Source organism: Acipenser ruthenus, chromosome 10 (genome assembly GCF_902713425.1).
Source record: "Acipenser ruthenus chromosome 10, fAciRut3.2 maternal haplotype, whole genome shotgun sequence".
Classification (NCBI taxonomy): Eukaryota; Metazoa; Chordata; class Actinopteri; order Acipenseriformes; family Acipenseridae; genus Acipenser; species Acipenser ruthenus.
The window spans coordinates 2,026,651-2,049,170 of NC_081198.1; the positions used below are offsets into that span (position 1 = coordinate 2,026,651).

Here is a 22,520-nt window from a genome sequence, read left to right on the forward strand (position 1 = left end):
TACTTAAGTTTGAATATTGGTAAAATTAAATTGTTTTTGTTACAATGTTTGCTGTGTTACCATATTAAAAAATAAAAAAACAAAACATTGCTGCAGTTGTTTTAAATCAGTTTTATTGCAATGAATGTGACTTACAGATTTATGATAATGAAACTCCTTGAAAAATCCAGAACTAGTGCAAAATGGTGTCAACCCCTCCCTACCCCCAGATCCAGTAAAATTCATTCAGAAAACATTGACCTAAGGATGAGTGGACCCATGACCGACAGAAATGCAACATTTAGTAAGAAAACATTTAATTTAACAGATATAAATCGTTTTGAAAGATGGGGGAATTCAAAACCCAGAAAACAGCCTCCAAAGTCACAGTGAAGACAATTTAAAGTTTAAGTACTTATTTCTTATTTGAAATGTCATATATATATATATATATATATATATATATATATATATATATAATTGTTTGCATAGTATTCTGCAGCATCCCAAATATAACCCCAAAATAGACTTCAAAGTGTCAGACAATTAATTTATTACTCCCCATCATTCAAGGTATAATAAAAATAACTCCCATACATAATTAATTCACAAAACAGCATGTTTTATGTGTACTCTTAAGAAACTGCACACATTACATACATAAATAAGCTTCAAAGTTGACCCTATAAAGACACTACCAACATATTAAAGCAATGCAAAAGCTCAATCCTTCCTGAAATCACGTGTCCTATCCACATATCACTGAATAGTGCTCAGAGGAGCGGTTCAAAGCGATATGAAAGTCCAGCCTCAGAGAAACAAAGGCGTATTAAATGACGCTCTAGTGCAGTACAAAGTGTATAATCCACCATGCACTAAATCACATGCAACCAGTTGCACAATATGTAACACGGAGCAATTGTACTGTTCATAAAAGCATATGAAAGCGAGCATGCCTGCGCCTGTACACACGTGTCGGAATGCACATTTCCATGCATTGTCTTTGTTTTGCACTTGTGAAAAGCAGAGCTCAGCTCTGCAGATTCTCAGCACGTCGTTAACAGAGTCAGTAACCAAGGTAACAAGTAAGAAGGACAGCAGCAGAACAGCTATTGGATGGGATGGGAGTTTTGCATTGCTTTAAAAAAATGGAACGTTACCATCATCAATTTACATTTATTTTAGGACATTTAGTGTTCTACTTAAAAAAAAAAAAAAAAAAAAAAAAAAAAAAAGAAGAAAAAAAAGCACATCTTTATCGAGTCTGCACTCCTGCATAAACCACACACACATTTGGATTATTATTATGTGTTTTTTTAAACAGCAAGAAATTGTTTTTCTAATGAAACCAGCTACTGCACCATGCTGGGAAGACTAGAATCATTAAGCTTCAAAAAGTATTAATCCCTATATCCAGCCACACGGACCAAGAGAGTGACACTTGGAAGAAGACGACGACCTGGCAGTAAACCTGCATCTATTGGGATTATTTAAAAAACTTTATTCATTTATTTATGTATTTATTTAATAATCTCTTTATTTGTTTAGGTATTTATTTATTTAGTATGACATACCGTTTACACAGGTACAATGCACAGTTCTAATATGTAAAGAACAAAACAAAACACACACAACAGGTCAGATGACTAGACCTGAACTTCTGCAAATCACACGTGCAGGAAAGGTATCTCAGCGAGCGAATACACAGTCAACTTTAATTTCAATGTATTATTATGATTATTATTATTATTATTATTATTATGTAAACAGTGGTACACTGTATTGAAAAGCCAGGAATAGCTCTAGAAGGCTTCTGCAAACGTGACGCAAACAGGGAGCTTCGATAAAGGGGTGTGTGTGTGCAGAGTTAACTTGCTCTCCAACGCGTGGCTTTTCAATAGTCCTCAGAACATAGGCAAAATGAACTCTTAGGACACCTGAAATGCTTTGAATATGCTTTAAATAAAATAATTGCTAAATTGATACGACCAGGATTAAGACACAAAAAGACTTGCCACTGCTTAAGAAACAAACATGCTTTTTGGTTTGGTTTTCCACAGTAGAAATGGCAAGCTCATTTTAATTTGCTGCCTTTAGTTTAAACAGTGCTGGTGATTCAGTGATTTTGAGTATTATTATTTTTTTTAGGCAGTGCTTTGCTTGCAATATAAACTATTGTACAACTTCTACTGGCTTAGTGTTGGAAAAAGAAAATGTGTACTCTGTTAGGAAATGAACACACATTGACATACATATTATAAAAAGTATTGCTATACAATTATAGACTGCAGACCAGTGTCTCACTGTCCTAAACAGAACTCTAGCACTCCCTGGTGAGCTTGAAAGGTACACATTAAGGTTCGCTATTGAATCACTTTTTTAGTCAAAAGAAAAATGCAACAGCAAGGTTAAACTTCATATTTTTTTCTGTACAGATCTGCCATTAAAAGGCTATAGGAAATGTGTGTTTAGATCATATTTTACCTATAAACTATAAGGTGGTAAACTGGGTGGAAAAAACCAAAAAAAAAAAAAAAAAAACACATTTATTAACAATAAATCAAATACCCGAATTTGCTTACACAAAAGGAAAACGTAATAGTATATAAAATGTAGAAAAGAAAACATTTTATTTTTGTATAACACTTAAGCTTTACTCAATGTATACGATACTAAATAATTATTTTATTTATTTAACATTCTTTTAGCCATCTTTATTGAACTGACTTGTCGATATAATGAACCTACTAAATGTTTTCTTCAGCACTCCAGTTGCAAAAAGGCAGCACAAAAGTCTTCAATTCATACATCTTTAAAATATATTTAATATGTTTTTTTTGCAAATGGGACACAGGATAATGTATATGGTTTGAGTTTTTTTTTTTTGTACTGCAAACTGTGTATAACATTTTGATTTCCAGCATTGTTTACCTACTAAGTACACCGTTCAACATTTAAGCAGATAAAAAGCCCAGCTCACAACATTACCCCCTATAGTCTAATGATCACAAGACGCAGAAAGGAAAAGAAGCTCATCACTGTTACTGTCTCAGCCACTGGATTGAGTCGTGTGAAATAAACACCAAGTAATATAGACCAGACTTTAGAGATACCTGATGCTGGCCACGGCTGGACTTGAGGAGGAAGTGTCAAGCTCTTTCACAAGCAAACAACATAACAGGCAGGAGCAGTAAATGCAACCCCTGTCCTGTCCCCGTATTGCAGTATTTAAGGGCACCTGAGTGGATGGGCTTCACAGGCCAGGCCTGCCCTACTTGGAGGTGGTGGCAGGCACGATCATGGAGAGGGCTCTCCTAGAGTTGGTGACCTGCCGCTGCCGAGCTAAGAAGGACTGTCCCGTGGGTGTGCCGCTGTCACTGCCATTGGCCACCCGCCCCGACAGCCTTGACTCCACTGCCAGCTTCTGGAAGCTCACACTCTGCCAAACAGATGCCAACGTGTTACGACAGCTTTCCTCAGCAGACTGTCTAATGCTTTAAAAAACAAAAACGCATGTCCGACTGCTTCAAGGCCCTCCGTTCTCAGTCCCCATTTTTGTGAGACGAAAATCAAAGTGGTATCCATGATATCGGGGTACCAATAGTAATATACTTCAAGAGCTGGTTTTACAGACGCAGATTAGCACTGATATTGGACTCCTCAATGTTAACTTGGGTAAGGCAGTCCAAGAATAGAACTAATCAGGGTCTGGAATACTAGCCGTACATGTATGTTAGATGTACATCACTTTCTAATGCAATAGGTGTGTTTTTTTAATTTTATTTATATATGATTCAATTTAGATGTAATAAATGATATCCTACCTTGTTGTACCAAGCAGTCACTACAAGTTTCTCCTCATATTCTCGCAGTTTCGCTTGTTCACATTCACGCTGCATGGAACAAGAATCAAACAGTCATGTTAATCCATTTTCAAAGAACATACAGTACAAGAGCAGTTCGGGCAACTACCTCAGTTACAAATTATTTCATACAGTCTGTGACACTGAGCAGAGCTAATTTGGTATTCTTTCAAGACATTGGACATGCACTCAGCAGGCACACTTCACTTCACAAGTTTTACATCGAAAGGTGAAACAGAAGATGGTGTTTGAAGTTTCAACCAATCTGAGCATCGTGGAAATCTGTAAATGTAACAAGCCTGGATCAACCCAGGGCTGTGAAACAGAACACAACAACACAATGCAATTGGGGCTGCAAATAAAATGAGAATTACCTCCAGGGTGAGGATCCTCTTCTCTCTCTCCATCAGCTGGTTCTTAAGGGACTGGATCTCTGCTGAAGCTGGATTTAGCTTAGGATCCAGAGCTCGTATTACCTGGGTAAAGACACAAATGTTGTTCAGCATGTACTCATCTGAAAAGTTGTACTTTTATTTATTTATTATAGTAAAATTATCAATAAAAAAATAAAATAAAAGCAATAACAAAAAGCAAGTTAAATAAATGCAATCCTGTACCAGCGTTAAATGTGCCGGTGCTTAACTGGAAAGATGCTTTTCGGAAGTCACTTTTCTACTCCAAATGCCATGAACGTTAATGTTAGTAAAAGCCGTGCTTACGTTGCGAGCCTTTTCCAGGTACATTTTGTACCTCTCCTCCATCGCTCGCATGTCTTCATCTTTCTTCTGCAGTGCAGCCTGCAGCTCGTCAGTTTTCAGTGCTAGGAGGTGAAAAACACAGGGAAACTATTTAATCTTGTACCAAATAGGGCAGTGCTGTACTGGCGAGGTACTTTCCTTTGTAATAAAAGGAACTGGCTTGCACATACCCAGTTCTAACCCATGTCAGGAATTTAAATGCATTCCTAGCACCCTCCACCTCCACCCCATCCAATCGCACAGTGTGATGTCATTCTGCTACGATCATTGAAGATTTATTCAGGGTCAGCCCAAGCTCTCCAGTTTTAGGCTGCCTCATTTATGCAAGCAGTCCCAGGTACACCTGGTAGAGCCATATTTCCTTTCCTTTGCTTGACTGATACCTACAGCTCTGCACAATCTCAGGCTGAAGGTCCTCAATAAGTTCTTTTTTCTTCATTATCTCATCCTTTGCTTCGTGCAGCTGTACCCTAAGAAGAAAAAGAAAATAAAAAAAAATTAAAATGTTCTCCACTGCACAGACTTTTTTTTTACATATAAATGTAAGTGCCAACAGTGTGGCAGCTTTGTGCTGTGGCCACAGTCATCACAAACACTCAGCCGAAACTCATTTTTATTTCCGACGTGCCCTGGGTCCTAAGAGGGATCTTCTGGGATGATGACAGCACAAGGTCATCCAGTCCCAAGTCCTGAGTTTCATTCAGAAGCTTAGTGTAGTCCTACAGCAGCAACCAGGGCAAGTGTTTTATGTTTATAATTGGACACCTACACTATTTTGGCAGAGGTGCAAAGTTCCATTCATGCTGCTAAGTACATTTGGAGCACAGTGCAGCTGGTGCTCAAGCAGAGGTTTGTGGGACTTGGAAAACAGCAAATTCATCTCCGTGAGAGACGGTGACGAGGTTTGAATTATCCTGCAGGAAATACACAATCTACCAACTAACTAACACAGTTAGAAATCTGGGATTTATTTTTTTAAAACAAAAACACCAATTACTCAATGCAGTCTCCAGTGCTCACGTACAGCAATCCTTCAATATGACGGACTGGCAGCAGGTTTTCTTTTTATTAAAAGAATAGGAAGTTGAATTAAGTGTTTTAGTCAAGTAGCTTCTTTCATGCACGGCAGAGTACTGATATTTTAAAAGCATGTACAATTCGATTTTTACTTACATATGGGCATCCAATTTCCTCTTCAAGTTGGACTGAATAAAACAAAAGACATAATAATCCTTTTCAGTATGCAATCTTAAAGAGGGATACATAGAAAGTCACAAGTACAATACGCACCAGGGCCACTGACACAAGATACACTTTTCATCTTAGTAACTAATTAAGACAGACAGATAGAGAGAATTTTATTTATAAGTTATGTTTCCATTTTATTGGTAGAAAATGTCTTATTAGTAAGTAAAGCAACTAATGCACAATTGCGAAAAGACCTTGAGCTTTACCATGCAGTACATATGCAACAATACTTCACCTACATCCTCAGTTTTAGCTCCTTGTCCCTGCAGGGCTTTCTGGAGATCTTCTACCTGCTGCTGCAGCTCATAGATCCGCTCCTGGTTCAACCTAAAAACAGCAAACAGAAACAGCTTGTTCACCCTTCAAAGAATGAGGTGCGTCACCAGAAACAACTGGCCGTGATAGCATTTGATTTTGTAATGTTTGTAACTATAATCCCGAGCTAAGGCTAGGCAGTACAAAAGTGAACATGCAGCGCACACCCATCACTTCCAAACTCCGGAAGAACTTGCTACTCTTTGGTAATAGCAGAAAGAGCCAGGTAAATGCTGGTTCATACTTCAATCATGCAACTGTCCATGAGGGCCATTTCCAGTCTCTCCAGTGGTACATTCCAAGACAGACTAGTGCCAGAGTTGAATTTTGCTCAGCTCTTGCTGGTCATGTCGCACCACGGTCTCCCACTAGGTCGCAAGACTTAAGTTTGAACCAGCTTCAACTCTCAATGGAAATCCGTGCATGTCCCACACAGCCCCCATTTCGTAGTGACCTGTTCTCTGTTTCCAGCTCGCTCCTGCTGCGGTGTGCTTCCTCAAGCTGCCCCTGCAGAGCTGCGATGCGCTCGTTCTCAGAGCCCTCCTGCTGCACGCGCAGCATCTTGTTCTCATGCTGCAGGCGAATGAACTTCTCTCTGAAAAAGGAAAGCAATATAAAAGAAAAGAGGTTGAAGTAATGGTCTACAGGTGCAGAGAACCTTTAAATAGCATTCCTTATTCAAGTTTCAGAAAACATCCTGTCACGGAGACTTACTAATAGAAAACAAATTCGTTCAATGACAAAGGTTGAGACTCAAAGGGCCATATTTCCAAAACATTCACTCCAGTCTTTAAACGAACTCCTGCTTTTTAAAATAGGAGTTCATTAATTTGTTAACTAATCATCCTATCAGGTAATGAAGAGTTAACTCTCCCCAAACACAACCAGATAAATCAGTGTATAAAATCGTTTACCTGTACTCGATAGGCAGAATCTCAGCTGCAAGGTTGTCATGACTGGGACTCCCAGCAGGAATTATGCCTTCAATTAGAAATGTCAATTTCAGTGTAATATTCATATTCATGTTATATATATATTCATGTTATATATATATATATATATATATATATATATATATATATATATATATATATATATATATATATTATATATATATATATATATATATATATATATATATATATTTATTTTTGTTTGCATTCACTGGAACACGTGCATAATTGAGTCTTCTTTTTTCAACACACTTTTTAATGTGGTACCTGATGCAAACATTTCATTTTTATTGTGCTATAACATTTAAGGAGAATTTTACATCCACATGTTCTGCTCAGCCGTAGCATATACCCCTATGTATACATTGCAATATAATAGAGAGATATATTGTACCTGCTTGCAATAACTGGTGTTGCTGAACCTGTGTACATTTCAGCTCCTCGTTTGTTTCCTTAAGAGAATCTCGCTCAATGATCATCCTCTGTTGGTGAAAAATGATGATGCCATGAAAATCACAAAATGATTTATTTCGATCAGGGTTTTACAGCATTCTGTTTGTATCTGGAAATGGCTTGTAGTGAAGTAATATTTATTCATAACATCTGTTACTAACTTTGTGTTCTTCATGTGACTCTCTACGTGATAGTGTAACACTGTAATAAACACCATAACAAAACTACCTTATTTCATTATTAAAACTCAGCCATACCTCCTTCTCTTTCTGCAAAGTGTCATACTTTTCTTCAAACTGCTTCATTTCAAATGCCAAATTATCAGCCCGTCTTGATTCGTCCGAGAGCTTCTTGTGTAATTCGTGAATCTTTTAGAAGAAACAAAACTTTCCTTGTTAGCATACGTCAATGTTAACTCACAGGAGTAAAACAATCTGGGATGAGACTGCGTTTGACCCCCACCTGCCTCTTGTACGTCTCTAGCTGTGTCCGCGCTGCGTTGGCTTTCCTCAGCTCCTCCTCCAGGCCCACTGAGCTCTGCATGTACATCAAGTTCTTATCCTCCAGAGACTTCACCTGCTTGCGCAGGTCGGCCAAATCCTCCAGCTTCTTCCTGTAACCCTCCACCGATGCCTCCAGCTTCACTGCCCGGTCAGAGCAGCTCCTGTAGTGGCAGACAGAAAGAAGGGTAGGGTGAGCCTTGGTGGTCCACATGCAAGATGTACAGTATAGTGTTTGCTGCGATATCTTTTCTTAGGATCAGGTGGACATTGGACATAAAACAGTGTGTAATTCAATGAAAGTTTAAATAGAAAAAAAAAACAGCAGGTTTATATTATGTTCTTATTCCGTTACTGAAACTATATATACACACACATTATTCATATATAATATATATATATATATATATATATATATATATATATATATATATATATACACACACACACACACACTACCATACTGTCTGAAGGTGAAACTTTGTAGCCAATTATTAACATTTTGAGTTATCTGTTTATCAATTACTTTTCTTCTTCACACACAAACACATACATATTTCTAATAATGTATTTGTCTTTTGCTTGGATACCAACAGCAAATTGTATCTGTTAGAGAAATTTAAATCGATTACTTTCTCCACATAGCTATTTCGGCAGTAAACATCAAGCTCAAGGCGCATTCCACTTTGCAGAGAACCACTCTTTACATGTTCTACAAACATAATTCCCAGGCGGTGCGGAATCTAAAGAAGTTTCTCTTGCAAAATATCAGACTTGTTTCAGAACAGTGCTTGCACTTTGCACTGTGCATACTGCAGCACACAATCCAGAGCAGCGTGCGATCAGTTCCTTCCTCCACTCCCTGCCTCCTTACCTCAGAACGTCAAGCTCGTCCTTCAGGGCTCGGGACTCCTCTGCCAGGCTCGTCAGCTCATCGTTGCGGTGCTGCACCTCGATCAGATGTTTCTCCAGTTCTTCACAGTGGATTCGGTAATCGTCCTTCGCTGCTTCGAGTCTGCATCGCAAACGGAAAGGCATGATGCGTCGGGGCTGTGGAACTGGGGGTCTTAGGTCTATCCCAAAAACGATAGCTAAAGAATAACGAATTCTATGGAGAATTCTAGGTGGTATGAATCTAAAACTGCAAGCGACAAATAAGTGACTCTAATTCACCCCTCCCACCTGAAGTTTTCTTCCTGCAGCTGCTCAAACTGTAACTGCAGCTGGCAGTACTTCTTGCCCGATGGTGTAGCGGGGTCATCGAAGGAGTCCAGCTGGTTTGCTCGGTCAGCCAGGACATCGTTTTCGGCCAGCAGACTGTTTCTTTCCTCCTGTAGTGCTGTCACCTAGGCGGACAGGACCACAGTATCACAGCACATGAAGGCCGTCTGTTCATGTGGATTGATTTTTGGTTATTTGCAGGGTGGGGCAGAGCAGGGCGGGGCTGAATAGACTACATTATTCAAGTATCTCCTCACTGAACAGGGGTGGGGGGGGGGGGGGGGGGTTAGTAAGTATCATTAGCGCATATATAGAGAATGACAGCAATATGGAGACATACATATTCTGAACAGGCTTGATCTTGTGGTTTTGGTTATTTAGCAACCCTCCCCTCCACCCCCCACACATGTTAGATGCCCTCATAGCGCTGGGGCACACTGGGATTAATTGTTTGTTAGCTACAATTCTCATGCTGCACTTTTTTGGTATGGAAACTTACCCTCTGTCTTTTCCTGGAAATGCTTTTTTTCAATTTTGTCAATTTACAGAATCTGTCGAAAATTAGTCCCAGCAAAACAATGTATAATTAACAAACAAATAAAACCCTAAAATATATTATTGATGCATATTCCCATAGCACCCCTGTCTGGAAAAAAATTAATAAAAAGGACTATTTTATTTCAGAAACATTCATTGATCACCAAAATAGCATGTGAAATCCCAAAGATATAAATAGCATGGAATCAAATCAAAATCAGTTTGAAAGTGCTAAACTTGCTTCTGTATTCTAAACTAGGTCTACATTTTAATTTCCAACTTGAATGTATGTATGCAGCGCTAACAACCCTTTTTTAAATTTTTCTGGTGCTAATACACTGTACTCTCAGACATTCACTGTCAGAAAATAGTGCAGTAATAACAATGGACTCTGCTGTGCTTGTCAGTAAATTTAAATGTTACAGCAAACCCACCTGGATGTCTAACTCCTGACACCTTTGAGCAAGCTCGTCCTTCTCTGCTAAGGCTTCAGCCAGCTCCTCCAGAGTTTTCTTCAGCTGAAACATTGTGGGACATTAACAGCAGGTTAGAAAGCTGCACGTATTGTCTCATTATTCACAGTATATTTTTATGAATAAAATGAAGTGGTATTCATGAAAAGTTCATGGACTACTGTTGTTAATAATAAATAAAAAAATAAGTTGTGTTTTATTAATAAAAACAGACTTTAAATAACTCACATGTTCATTCTAAAATGTGAATAGAGATGCTATACATTAAAAGCAGAACTCTACAGAGCAACAGACAAAGCTAGCCTGGCTCCTGACGTTGTTACTCAATTCCCAATCAGACCTCAAAAGAGTCATTTACAGATGCCAGGGACGGGTACATGCAGCCTGGCAGACAGAGCACTGTGCACCAGTGAGTCCTTGGATATCACTGTGAACTGGCTGGCTGGCTGGCTCAGTAAGCTCAGTGTTGTTCAAATGAAATAAAAAACACAACAACAACACAACACTGCTATACTCTGCGTGCTTCTCCACTGAATCACAAGATTATTACCTGCTGTTCAAAATCCCCTGATACTTCAGCTCCAAAAGTGGCCGTGGTTTCTTTGCTCATAAGCTAAAAAACAGACAAAAAAAAAAGGTTTCCTGTCAAACAACTGAATGGGTTGGATGCTTCCTTATTTGAGTATTATGTAAATCACGGTGTCACACTAAAAACACAATAGGTTTATATTACAGATATAAGGCAGGTACTGGACAGAATGCATGCCAGTGATCAGAGAAGATGGTAAAACAGTGCAGGCTGGTACAGTCCTACTTTGATAGTATATTACAGGTGGTATTTAAAGTAAAGACAAAAGCGCTAAATCACCCGTTGTTACTTCAGCAAAAGATGGACTTAAGGTGACATAACCAAGGCTTTAAATAAACAATTAAATTATGGAAGACATCTTTAGCATTATAATTACCTCTTGAATTGCAGTCATAACAACATGCTGTACCGATTCCTCCAAGGTCATGATAATCTGAATGTATTCTGGAAAAACAAAATCTGTGTGTGAGTTAAACATCTCATTACATTTGACATGCAGCAAACAGAGTGCTCTATTTACCTCCAGATAATCTCAATAAGCTACAGAATGCCTTCATAACAACTGAATAAGCACTTCTCTGGAATATATGTAAAGACATGCAGACGAATGGATTGACTGACTGACTGAGCATCTGCATATCCTGACACACCTACACTGCAGTATATCCCAGCCACCATAAGCAAAATACACACAGAGCAGTGTGAGACAGAACAGACAGTAATGTAAAAGCAGTCACCGTGTTTCTTTTCACACTTGATGGCACAGCCCAGGATGAGTTGCAGGAGCATCCCTAGGTGCACAGGGTGTGCATGTTCTGCTATCAGATTCATATCGGGCAGAAGGACATCTGAAACCTGCTGTGCCAGAACCTGTACGGAGACAGCTCTGACATGACATCTGAAAAGAACCTCTGAAACAGAATAGCTGAATACAGGGGTTGATTTGTAAACAAAAAAGGTACCGGATCTTATAATTAACCCTGGATGAATCTGAATGTGTAAGAATTTAAAATGGTTAATAATGCAAAGGGTGCCAGTGCATTCCAGAATAAGAGTTTAAAAGTAAAGAGGAGCCACTGGGGTTACCTCGTTGTAATAATCCACGATCAGCTGCAGGACCTTCTTGAGGTTGTTCACCTAAACAAACAGAGCAGAGTTTCCTCAATGACAAACACTGACATTCTCTGGAGCTTACAGTTCAGGGGGCATTAATAATCTAATCAACAGTGCATACCTCAGCCTGGTCAAATTTTTGACCTCCTCAATAACATAATTGAATACAATAATAACACAACAGAAAGATGTTTGTTTTAGCATTTTAGCCGTAGCAGAGACTAGCCGGGCTCAGTTTTTTGGATGCTGTACATTTGTTGCTTATATTCAGCAGGTAAAAAGAGAGCAGACAGGCTTGTCAGCAAGAACGGAAGCCGTCTGTAGATCTTCAGTGCTCTCGATGGGTAATTGTGTGTTTGTGAAAGCATTTGTGAGGGTGTAAAGATATTGATTATCATATTTGAAGCCCTACCTTCAGTCTCCAGTTGTCACCAACATCCTCTTTAATACGACTCAACCATGCTTCATTAAACCAGGAGGGGTCTCTGCGAAGGTTGAAATTGACATGGAATGCAACAGAAAAAAAATTAAAAAATTATATATATAACACACACACACACACACAGGGTGATTAGACAGTAAGTTCACCACATCACCCTGTATAAAGAACTCACTCCAAGGTTGGAAATAAGACACACTGCACAGCTGTTTGATCCATTTCTGGTTTTACTGTGAGTTTAACAGGACACACCTGAGCTTGTTACATATACTGTACACTGTGGCTAATCAAGCTCACAGTAAAAACTGGATAGGTGAGAGTGCTATGCAATAAGAGTCTTATTTCCATCCCTGAACTCATACTGTATACAAAGCATATGGAGGGAGCGTACATTTGATGAAGAGCCTGTGCCATTGCCACTCCACTGGTGAGATCATGTACAGTCTTACATGGTGAAGGGGTGTTGAAGGTCTGCAACTATAAAAAAGAACGAGAAGCACAGTTACAAAAGCTCATCCTCGTAAGAATGTAGAACTGGTTACAGACGAGCTGAATTTGGTAAACCACAGATAGGGAAAGCTCAGGGGGGCCCAATTCAGTTCACAGAAATAGCCAGGAATGCCTATTAACAGCTATGCAATAAGCATCTTACTTCTATCCCCGAATTGCACTTTCAAACACAGCTTGTAGGCTTTAGCAAAGTCACACAGCCTACTGCAGGTATTAGAGTTTCTCAAAATCAAACTAGAATCACAATGCCCATCTGGAGTCCACAGGAGTAAAGAGATGGTGTAAACTGTTTACTCATGTACTTCCTCCAGTCCTTCTGTTATTATCCAATAATATTGAGCTGTTGAGTTGTGCTTGGCTCAGGTTACTATATTAAAGCTTACTGTGATCATGTTTGATACTACCAGCCTGGCAACCAGGAACCTGAGACTGGGATACACAGCACTGACCTCCTGAAACAGGACCGTCCTTAAACTGCAAGCAAACACAAGCGATGACATCTGATACATGCATTTTCCATTCAAGGCGTTGTTTGTTTGTTTGTTTGTTTGTTTGTTTATTGGTTTGCTTGCTTACACATTTGGGACCCTTTTTAGACACCAACAACACAGCTCAGCTAAAAAAAACGTTTTGCCACGGCAGCTTGAATGGTAGAGGCTGCAACAATTTAATATCTGAATAGAGCAAGATGCATAGAGGCTAAATGAATGAGGACTGACTAGCGACGGCTCAGCCCATGCTACAAGCTGTCTAGAGCATGGAGGTTCCTGCTGTGGACGAGAATGAGCTTGCTGCGGAATCTGGAAATTCAGGAGGTGCAAAGTTGACAAACAATCTGGAAGTATACAATACAGGATATTCTCTTTGTGTTCGCTGACAGTAATAGCTCATTGTCCTATTTGACCTTGAAACCCGACCTCCCTTTCTGCAAAAAACAAAGAAAGTAATCCGGAAAACAAATTTAAAACAAAACCTAGATCACTCGACCCATTTTAAATGGCCATCAAGTTAATTATCTTCAGTCTCTGAACTATTACAAGGTGTAGCCACCCAAATAATTGTATTAATACATATGAGCCCACGGTAAAAGCATGAGAGCTGCAGGTGAATCAACTTGTAATCAAATTAAGATCTGTTTACGCAGTGTCCCTGAATCCAGTACTAACAGGAGTGGAACAGGTAACAGTGACAACACGTCAAGGTCTCTGTGCTTTCTGACCTATAACCCTTTACTGTTTCAGCACTGCAAACCACATACAGGTACACTCAGAACCGAAGACCATTAAACTAATATAATATAATAAAATATAATATTATGTATATCTGTATCTGACCCCCTAGCGGATTCCAGCATAATGCGACTGTGATTGAAGCTCAGATGAAGAGTCCTACCTTCTGCACAGGAAGTGACTGTAGTGTGGTGGTTTGGAGAAAGGTGAGTTTCAACGTCAAAGTGAAGAAAGAAAATAGAAGAAGCCTACCGCCTTGATATACGACCTACACACAGCAACCACGCAGCGCTAATAAAAATAATAATAATAACAAAGTTTTGTTGTCAGTAGCTAGAGTAACACAAATGTATTTTAAATTTTTTTTTTAGTATTATGAATCTGGACCTTTAACAATTAGCTGACATCGTTCAAAACACACAGAGAGAATATAGCCTACGTTTTATTAACAATTCAAATTATTAATCGACGATAATAAGTTCTACATTGTGGTTGTATTCTTTACCTGTGGCCGAACTGTAATCTGATCTAACCGATAACACACCTGCCTGACCATCCAGTCGTACTAACTACCTACCTGCGGAAGGAGAATTCTTGGCAAACCGAAGTAAACTGGCAACCATCAAGCGCAATGTCCGTTTGCATACATACCCGTTTACAGCAATTCTAATTCATAACCTTATTACACTTACCCAAATAATAAGGCTCTCGCATAGCACCGTTTTATTTACTTCCATTATTTCCTTTTTTTATGTCCAGGGATTCCTCTACACCCGTCAACAGGATTTTTAACCCCTTCAGCACCGCTGTTGACCTCACCTGAGAAGTGTGTGTGTGTGTGTGTGGTTTTTTTTTTGCGTGTGTAAAATTACGTAACCTCCTATGTGTTGTGTGGGGAAAAAGGAAATTGAGTCTCCTACAGTGAATGCACGGTGTACGCAACTGGCGTAGACTACCCAGTGGAATCGGATTGGTTGGGGGCAAATGTGTGCGTGAGCATTGTGACTTCGCTGCCTTATACTAATAAAAAGAGATTAGTATAGATTGACGCAAGTATTCCTATTTTTAAACCAATAAGGTAGTGCTGGGGGTCGGTCTATTGGTTTTATATGGCGATAGGTAGAGGTAGCCCAGGTGACTGTTGTGTTACGTGTATAGGAGGTGGGGCTCACGTATTTAACCGTTGAAGTGCCACACAGGTCAGCAGTATAGACAGGTGTAGCCAGACGGCGGTAGTACAGATTAGAATAGAATTCTTGTTTAAATTATAGATAGTCATTCATGATTTAACTCATTAAGTACCATTGTCCTCATTTGAGGATTTGCTACTTTGTAATTTTTTGTAGCATTTTTAACTGGCAACTGACTGTTATATTAATCTGCTCTTTAACTATTATGATAACTTACTATAATTTTGTCAACCACAAAAGTCTAAATGTACCTGCTAATGCTGCAGTTATAGAAAACATTTCACTGCTCTGATAACAGGCATGTCTAACTAGACTGCCCTCAAAATAGGACACTGCAGTTTGTAGCCAAAAAGGATTTCCGTTTTGTTCTGTGAATAAATGTTGATTTTGAATGTATCCAATTACAAAAATGCAGCTTGTGTTGTGATTTTCTTCCGAAGAAAAATACATTTGCCACTTAATGGTTTAAAGCTAAATTTCAAGAAAATAGATGCATTTCTTTCAATTGAAGGATCCCTGTAAATACAAACTAAGTGAACTGAGTTTTCAAGTGAAAAGTTTCTAACACTTGGCAGAGCAGCTCAGGACAAGGGAAAGGTAGAAAGATAAAGTTTTCTGACCTTGCTTCCACAAAGAAATTCTGTGTACATAACCTAGAGGCAATGTGGCCTTGAGCGCTTTCTATTTAAAACATGTAAGGTAAACAAAACAAAAAAACAAAGTGGATATTGCATCATTTCAATCCAGATTTGTATTTGCTGGTCACACAACCTCATGGTTCTTTGGTCTAGTTTACTAAAACGTGCTTTTAAAACAGAAAGACTCCTCAAAGCTGATTGTGAGAATCTGAGGAGGGTGAAGCATATCACTCCTGCTCTTCACTCTGCTTTGTACTTGCTGTGAGCTTGTCTGGAGAATTCTAACTGCCTAGGACTGAACTGACCTTTGGATTCCAATGAAACCAGGTGACAAAATGACCTTTCAACTTTGCTGGTCCCATCTCCTCACCCTCTCTTTCTAAGTTGGGCCAAAGGTCACATTTACCCCCTTTTCCACTGGCACCTCTGAGGGCCTAGGGCTCCCACAGTACAGGTGGTTTTCCACTGGTTATTTGGGGTTCATGATTTTCGTCATTACGTTGTGACGTCGAAGGCTGAGTATCTTGCTCGTCAGATCCAAATCACCGCTCGCTCCGAGAAGCATTCTTCTACTCTTTGTGTAATCAGACCATCGCTGCATTTCAGTTGTATTTGGTAATGTATATGAAGAATGGAAATTAATAAAAACACAAGCATAACCTCTGGAGCCGCCATTCTCAACTCAAACGCAGCGCCTCTTAATACAGCATCATCTACACGCGACTCCACGCATTCATTGCGCATGATGTCAGTTGCATGGCTCGGGTTCTGCAGTGTAAAAACAATCAGGCTCCTCCTAAGCCTCCCCAGGCTTGGCAGAGCCCTGCCGCAGCTCGGTTATACAGTGGAATAGAGCAAACTGTCACATGGTTTGGATAGACAGATAAAGGCAAATATAGAGAACAAAGTCAATAATATATTGGAGCGTCAGGACCCGGAACTGCTCCCAAAGTTTGCAAACATGATAAAAAGAGAAGGGAAATAAATGTCATTGAAAGCTACTGCTCTTTAACATGTTTCCGTCATTATTGCTGCACCTCTGGGTTACTGGGCACATTGTAGTTATATTGACCTCCATTTCAGAAAGCTGCTCCCTCATTGACCCCACATTACATTTCATTGTGTAACTGTAAGTAGATGATTGCTTCATCAAATCCATTTCCTGACCTCACCCATGGCCTCTTCTAGGTCATGTCATCATAATACAGCTTTCAAGGCCACGGTTAACGTTTGAGCTGGCATGCCTGGAGCTATTACCTGTCAGCCATTAAACAAAATAAATAAATACATATCATTATTTATTTATTTACTTACTGTAAATTACAGTTCAGAAAACAATTTGGTTGGTGGGCAGCTTGTAATGGGAATATCCAGCGTTTCATCATGATGTGTTTCCTCATTAGCAGTAGCCTGTGGTAATGAGCCTCTGGCAGTCAGGAGTGTGGTTAATGATTGCTGGGCTTGTCCATTGCATTGTGTATAGTGACGTTGCCTTGCAGCATTTTCCAGAAAGAGCGGCCGCTCAGTTTCGCTCCCTTCACACAGACTCTTCACCTCATGGGTACTCACTGCTCAGGTGCTAGCTCAAGGTAAGCGTTCATTAACCTCTTCCTTCAGCAAACAGTGTGTTTCTTTTTTTCATATGGTGTTGAATACCACTTGCAGTGTGTTTAAAGTTAGCTGTAGTACAGTAGTTTTATTATGCAACTGTAACATGCAATGCTTTTGATAATGACCTGTTTATATCTAATACTGTACCATTTTATTATTATTACTTTTATGATTTTTTGTGGTTCATTTGTCACAAAAGCTGCTAGAAGACACTGACAGTTAACAGTGACATTGACTTTTTCAAACAAAGTAACTTTTTTAGGGGTACCCTAGACCTAGAACAATGTGTCAATTCAGGATAGCTCTTAGTACCTATGCATGTTTTGCCATGTGACCTTTGACCTTAGGTCAATGTCACCACACCATTGAATAGCTCATATCTGAACACCCTTCAGTCATGCTTCTGTGTACAAGAATTCCTGAGATACGAGCAATGTTGTGATTTTTAATGTATTTCGATATTTTTTTCAAATATAAAATGTGGAGGGAAAAATGTCTGAATATCATTTTTTTTTTGATATTCCAAAACATCAAACTCTAGCTCCACCTGCTGCCCACAGGACCCTCAAATACCTGCAGGGGGTCAGTGCGCTGATATGATATTTCAACAACCGGTTTACTGGAATTGAAATTGCATTTGTTTATGATGATATGTGTTTATTTATCTTCAGATTTGACCTAATTAACGACCACACAAGAGCGCAAAGTCTACCCAGCCAGAGCATGGTCCTTCCGAGAGGCGTCTGCTGTTACCTGCCTGTTAATTACAAAGTGAGGGGAGCCTTTGCCTCCTCTCATGACGATGACTGGCTAATAAGGAAAAAGGTAAACCACACTTATAAAACCTTCTCAGGAGGGGGGAGGAGCCTGTCTGCTGTGTCTTTAAGAAGCACAAGACTTTAACAGGTTGTCAGGTTGTGCAGTTCAGTATTACAGCAGGGTGCCAGCACTGCTCTGTGTTGTTCATTGGATCAAGTTAATCCGAGTTTTTAGTGCTCAGGTTAATGATAATAGCTCGTAGTGTGAAGGTTTACTGTGTTTAAGGTAATCTAAGATCAGCACTCTGTAAATCAGCTGTACAATGACAGTATACTCTAGATAGCATTTTACTTCAACAGTAAAGAAATGATGCAAATAATGGGGGCTAGAACACATACATACCTCTGGGGGAGTAATATAGTTTGGTGTTTACATCGCTATGGTTTAGATCATTACAACAGAACCCTCGGTGGCTGTGATTTTATACTTGTCATTGAAAATCATATGCATAGGGGAGTGCATTCAATGCATTAACATGCACTTTCATCCGTTTTGTACTTGTTTTCCTTTAGGAATCAAACGCACACAGCAGGCTCTGTTTCCACAATGACTCCCACTGCCCCGTGTGCCTCCAGACAGCCACTTTCCCAGTGGAAACAAACTGCGGACACCTTTTCTGTGGTAGGCACATCTTCTATAACAGAGGAGCTAGATTCACAAAGCCCTTTAACCCAAATCAGCATTAGCGCAGTGTTATCACAAAAGGAATAAAACCATTTCAATTAAACTAAACAACGCAGACATTTCATTTATGGTCTTGCAAGTAGACAAGTTGTTTGTTTTTGAATAGCACTTGGTGTAAATATCCTGGCCATAGTTAACAGATCCCTGCATTAAAACGAATTCTCTGTGACCAGCACTGTTTGATAACACACACACCCCTCTCCTGCTGCTTTCTCATGTGATGGTGAATGAATGATTAACTGCTCTTACGACCTACATCCTGATGCACTGGGTGAAAGCCATGGTTATTCCTTTACTGTGTGTGGCCTGTTTTTAAAGCAATAAACCTGTCTGCGTGACACATGGATTTCCAGGACTGCACGTTGGCTGACGTCAGTGCAGATCCACACTGTAAGGGTGTGCTGGTTACCAGGACACTGAGACGAGTGCTAATTGGCCACAAAGAGAGAAGGGCTCTGGAGCAAGATAATGCAGGTCAATGGGGAGGTGTCAGCCAGTCCTTACAGCTCTTAATTGCAATGGATGTTTACATTGTTGTGTAGTTCTGTTCCCAATATACAGTGTAAGGTACCTAACCCACAGATACCTAACCGGCAGCCAGCGCTACTTTAAAGAGACAACTGCAGTGTTAACTTTCCAACAACATGTGACATGTGTAGACATGTGTCCATCAGTAGACATGTGTCCATCAGTAGACATGTGTGCATTAGTAGACATGTGTGCATCAGTAGACATGTGTGCATCAGTAGACATGTGTCCATCAGTAGACATGTGTGCATCAGTAGACATGTGTGCATCAGTAGACATGTGTGCATCAGTAGACATGTGTGCATCAGTAGACACGTGTGCATCAGTAGACATGTGTGCATCAGTAGACATGTGTGCATTAGTAGCGTCTTCTTCAACCTCGTTTCAGATTCTGTCGTGGGAGAGACTTTTTAAGTGAAAACTTGGTGTAGGTCGAGAAGGCAATAGCATTGGAAGCAAAATCAGTAATCTCCCACATTTGAGTAATTTTCCTACATCCAGATTAATTTCGAGGACGAATTGGTTGTTCTACAGGTAGCAGTGGCGCTGATCCTTTTATAGCTTTAGATGACTGTCAGATCCCCCCTTAATGCTGAGTATCGCGTCATACATTTTCAGCACAATAAATAACCAAGACTGAACATACATAAAAAACCAAACAACCCTGACCTGTAATGTCTTCCCTTGCCTCCGGGGGGCGTCCACACCACCCCGTCTTAAAGGCTCGGTGACTATGAGGTCTAACCTGATAGTGGCTCCTCAATTGATTTAAAACAATCCTTAATTATTAGATAAAGCAACATCATATTTGAAGAGCGATTCTTCTTTCAGCTCCCTGTTTAATTGAATACTGGAGGCATGGCTCGTGGCTTGGAGCGATCAGCTGCCCTCTCTGCAGACAACAAGTAAGTGAATTAAAACAAAACCTCGAATTGCACTGAGCTTACACGTGAGATACATTCACAGAGTACATATGCAGTTTCGATAGTGTTGGTCCAGTGCTAAAGGATACGGTGTGTCATAACCATGTTTCCTTTATTCAGGTGAGTATTCTGTGCAACCTCTTTCATGAAAACCAGAGAGATCAGCAGGAGAGGCAGGTCTTGCTAGACATCAGGGATTACAATAAGCGCTTCTCTGGAGAGCCCCGCCCGGTGAGTACAGCCTACCTGCACGCACGCACGCACACACACATATATTTTTTTTTACTGTAGGCTGCTGTAAGATACAGGCTGATATTCACCCCACCCATGTGGGATTGATTTCAGTTTGTACACACAGTGTTCCCTTGTTATTTCACGATTCATTAATACACAAATTCGGTTACTTCACCGCTAGGTCATGTTAACAGTAAATTGTAAGTCCTGTATAATGGCCCTTCACCAATTCACTGTTTTCAAAACGTAATGATTTTTTGATACAGAGACAGATAGTAAAATAAAAAGGGGAGCACTGTATATATTAATATATGATAGTAGCATGCTGGTCTGCTGACTTGTGGGAAGTTGTCTTTCCTGTACTACTCTGCAGATTTCAGTGGAGTAATCTTCTCTAGACCTATCCACAGGTCTGCAGTACTTGAGACTTGCATGTGAAATACCGCAGAGTCGTACGGGGATCAGACTCCAGGCCCGCCTGGCCTCACCGCGCTGCTCGCTGGTTCTGTGCAGTACTTGAGACTTGCATGTGAAATACTGCAGAGTCGTACGGGGATCAGACTCCAGGCCCGCCTGGCCTCACCGTGCTGCTCTCTGGTTCTGTGCAGTACTTGAGACTTGCATTTGAAATACCGCAGAGTCGTACGGGGATCAGACTCCAGGCCCGCCTGGGCTCACCGCACTGTCCTCTGGTTCTGTGCAGTACTTGAGACTTGCATTTGTAATACCGCAGAGTCGTACGGGGATCAGACTCCAGGCCCGCCTGGGCTCACCGCACTGTCCTCTGGTTCTGTGCAGGTTGTGGATTACCTCTACGACATGCCCCTGTTCCTCAGCCTGGTCCTGAGGGGGCTGTTCACCATGGGCGGGCTGGTGTGGATCTTCTGCCTGAGGATTGCAGTGTGTTGCTGTGGGGCCGTCGTGTCGCTCTCCTCCCCGCTCTGCGTCATTCCAGAGCCGCTGTGCGGGGTCCTGGGGGCCGTGGATGATCTGATGGTAGTCTTCCTCCTTCTCATCTGCATGATCAACATCAACCAGCAGATGAGGCCAGAGAGGGCCAACATTGCCAACAGCACCACGCAAGGAGTGCTGGCAGACTCGCTGTAGGGAGTGGAGCTGTCACTGTGTTTATGCACTTCTGATGGTAGAGGCAAGGTCACAGGACCAAACCCAACTAGGGACCTAATGGAAGCAGTATGTTATAGCTGTTATTGAGATATGAAAGGCCTGGCTTGTGTCTGTCATGGGATATTGTTGTACCATTAACTGAAATTATATATATATATATATAAAAAGCTGTAAGTATGTACATGGTTTTTGTTTACTGTATATGTAACTGTATTTTATGCATTATATAAACTTTGTATTAATGTTTGTTCTGAGCAGTGTGGCTGATGTTTGATGTCACATTGATGAAGATACTGTATGTCAATAAAGTTTTTATTATTATTATTATTATTATTATTATTATTATTATTATTATTATTATTAGAAGCTGAAAGCTGTCATCCACTGATTTAACAGTGTCCCCACACACTGAACAAACACTTCAAGATAATGGTCATAAACCACTGCAACATGCATTCAATGGTTATATTTCAATCAACCACTATGTTTAAATGCATTCCGATATTATTCTGAATAAGTATTCCTCTCGTCTGAATGTCATATACGGAATAATGGGAGCAGCATTCCGTAGAGTCTGTGGAATAC

The 22,520-nt window shown here is 40.2% G+C and overlaps 2 protein-coding genes across 5 annotated transcripts; one reads left to right on the top strand and one right to left on the bottom strand.

The window, feature by feature from the left end:
* Nucleotides 1-96: 96 nt before the first annotated feature.
* On the bottom strand, nt 97-15,009 carry LOC117409937 (protein Hook homolog 1-like). 3 transcript variants are annotated; one of them, XM_059031477.1, is made up of 22 exons: nt 14,873-15,009; nt 12,833-12,918; nt 12,415-12,487; nt 11,976-12,026; nt 11,627-11,759; nt 11,266-11,333; nt 10,851-10,913; nt 10,262-10,345; nt 9,252-9,415; nt 8,944-9,084; nt 8,032-8,233; nt 7,827-7,937; nt 7,511-7,598; nt 7,078-7,144; nt 6,618-6,758; nt 6,088-6,175; nt 5,774-5,805; nt 4,988-5,070; nt 4,562-4,662; nt 4,217-4,318; nt 3,804-3,872; nt 97-3,418 (listed from the first exon to the last, which is right to left on the bottom strand). In XM_059031477.1, exons 1-22 carry the CDS (start codon nt 14,915-14,917, stop codon nt 3,251-3,253), a joined length of 2,160 nt encoding a protein of 719 aa, XP_058887460.1. In that variant the 5' UTR covers nt 14,918-15,009; the 3' UTR covers nt 97-3,250. The 3 variants fall into 3 exon arrangements, with proteins under 3 accessions (XP_058887460.1, XP_058887459.1, XP_058887461.1); XM_059031476.1 differs by lacking the exon at nt 14,873-15,009 and adding an exon at nt 14,686-14,744; XM_059031478.1 differs by lacking the exon at nt 14,873-15,009 and adding an exon at nt 14,344-14,442.
* On the top strand, nt 14,131-22,262 carry LOC117406133 (E3 ubiquitin-protein ligase RNF170-like). Of its 2 annotated transcripts, XM_059031480.1 has the most exons (7): nt 14,131-14,211; nt 14,293-14,386; nt 18,291-18,444; nt 18,951-19,059; nt 20,482-20,555; nt 20,694-20,804; nt 21,606-22,262. In XM_059031480.1, exons 3-7 carry the CDS (start codon nt 18,343-18,345, stop codon nt 21,912-21,914), a joined length of 705 nt encoding a protein of 234 aa, XP_058887463.1. In that variant the 5' UTR covers nt 14,131-14,211; nt 14,293-14,386; nt 18,291-18,342; the 3' UTR covers nt 21,915-22,262. The 2 variants fall into 2 exon arrangements, with proteins under 2 accessions (XP_058887463.1, XP_058887462.1); XM_059031479.1 differs by lacking the exons at nt 14,131-14,211; nt 14,293-14,386 and adding an exon at nt 15,169-17,597.
* The last annotated feature ends 258 nt before the right edge of the window (nt 22,263-22,520 follow it).

What these genes read in the sequence shown, in the direction of transcription:
- LOC117406133 (XM_059031479.1), top strand. Translation starts at nt 17,566, where the DNA reads ATGGGTACTCACTGCTCAGGTGCTAGCTCAAG. An exon ending in TGCTCAGGTGCTAGCTCAAG is followed by an intron (nt 17,598 to 18,290) that starts GTAAGCGTTCAT and finishes ATTTATCTTCAG; the next exon opens with ATTTGACCTAATTAACGACC. An exon ending in ACTGGCTAATAAGGAAAAAG is followed by an intron (nt 18,445 to 18,950) that starts GTAAACCACACT and finishes GTTTTCCTTTAG; the next exon opens with GAATCAAACGCACACAGCAG.
- LOC117409937 (XM_059031476.1), bottom strand. Translation starts at nt 14,736, where the DNA reads ATGGTCAGGCAGGTGTGTTATCGGTTAGATCAGATTACAGTTCGGCCA. An exon ending in GTGACAACTGGAGACTGAAG is followed by an intron (nt 12,027 to 12,414) that starts GTAGGGCTTCAA and finishes CTGTTTGTTTAG; the next exon opens with GTGAACAACCTCAAGAAGGT. An exon ending in GTCAGGAGTTAGACATCCAG is followed by an intron (nt 9,416 to 10,261) that starts GTGGGTTTGCTG and finishes CTGTCCGCCTAG; the next exon opens with GTGACAGCACTACAGGAGGA.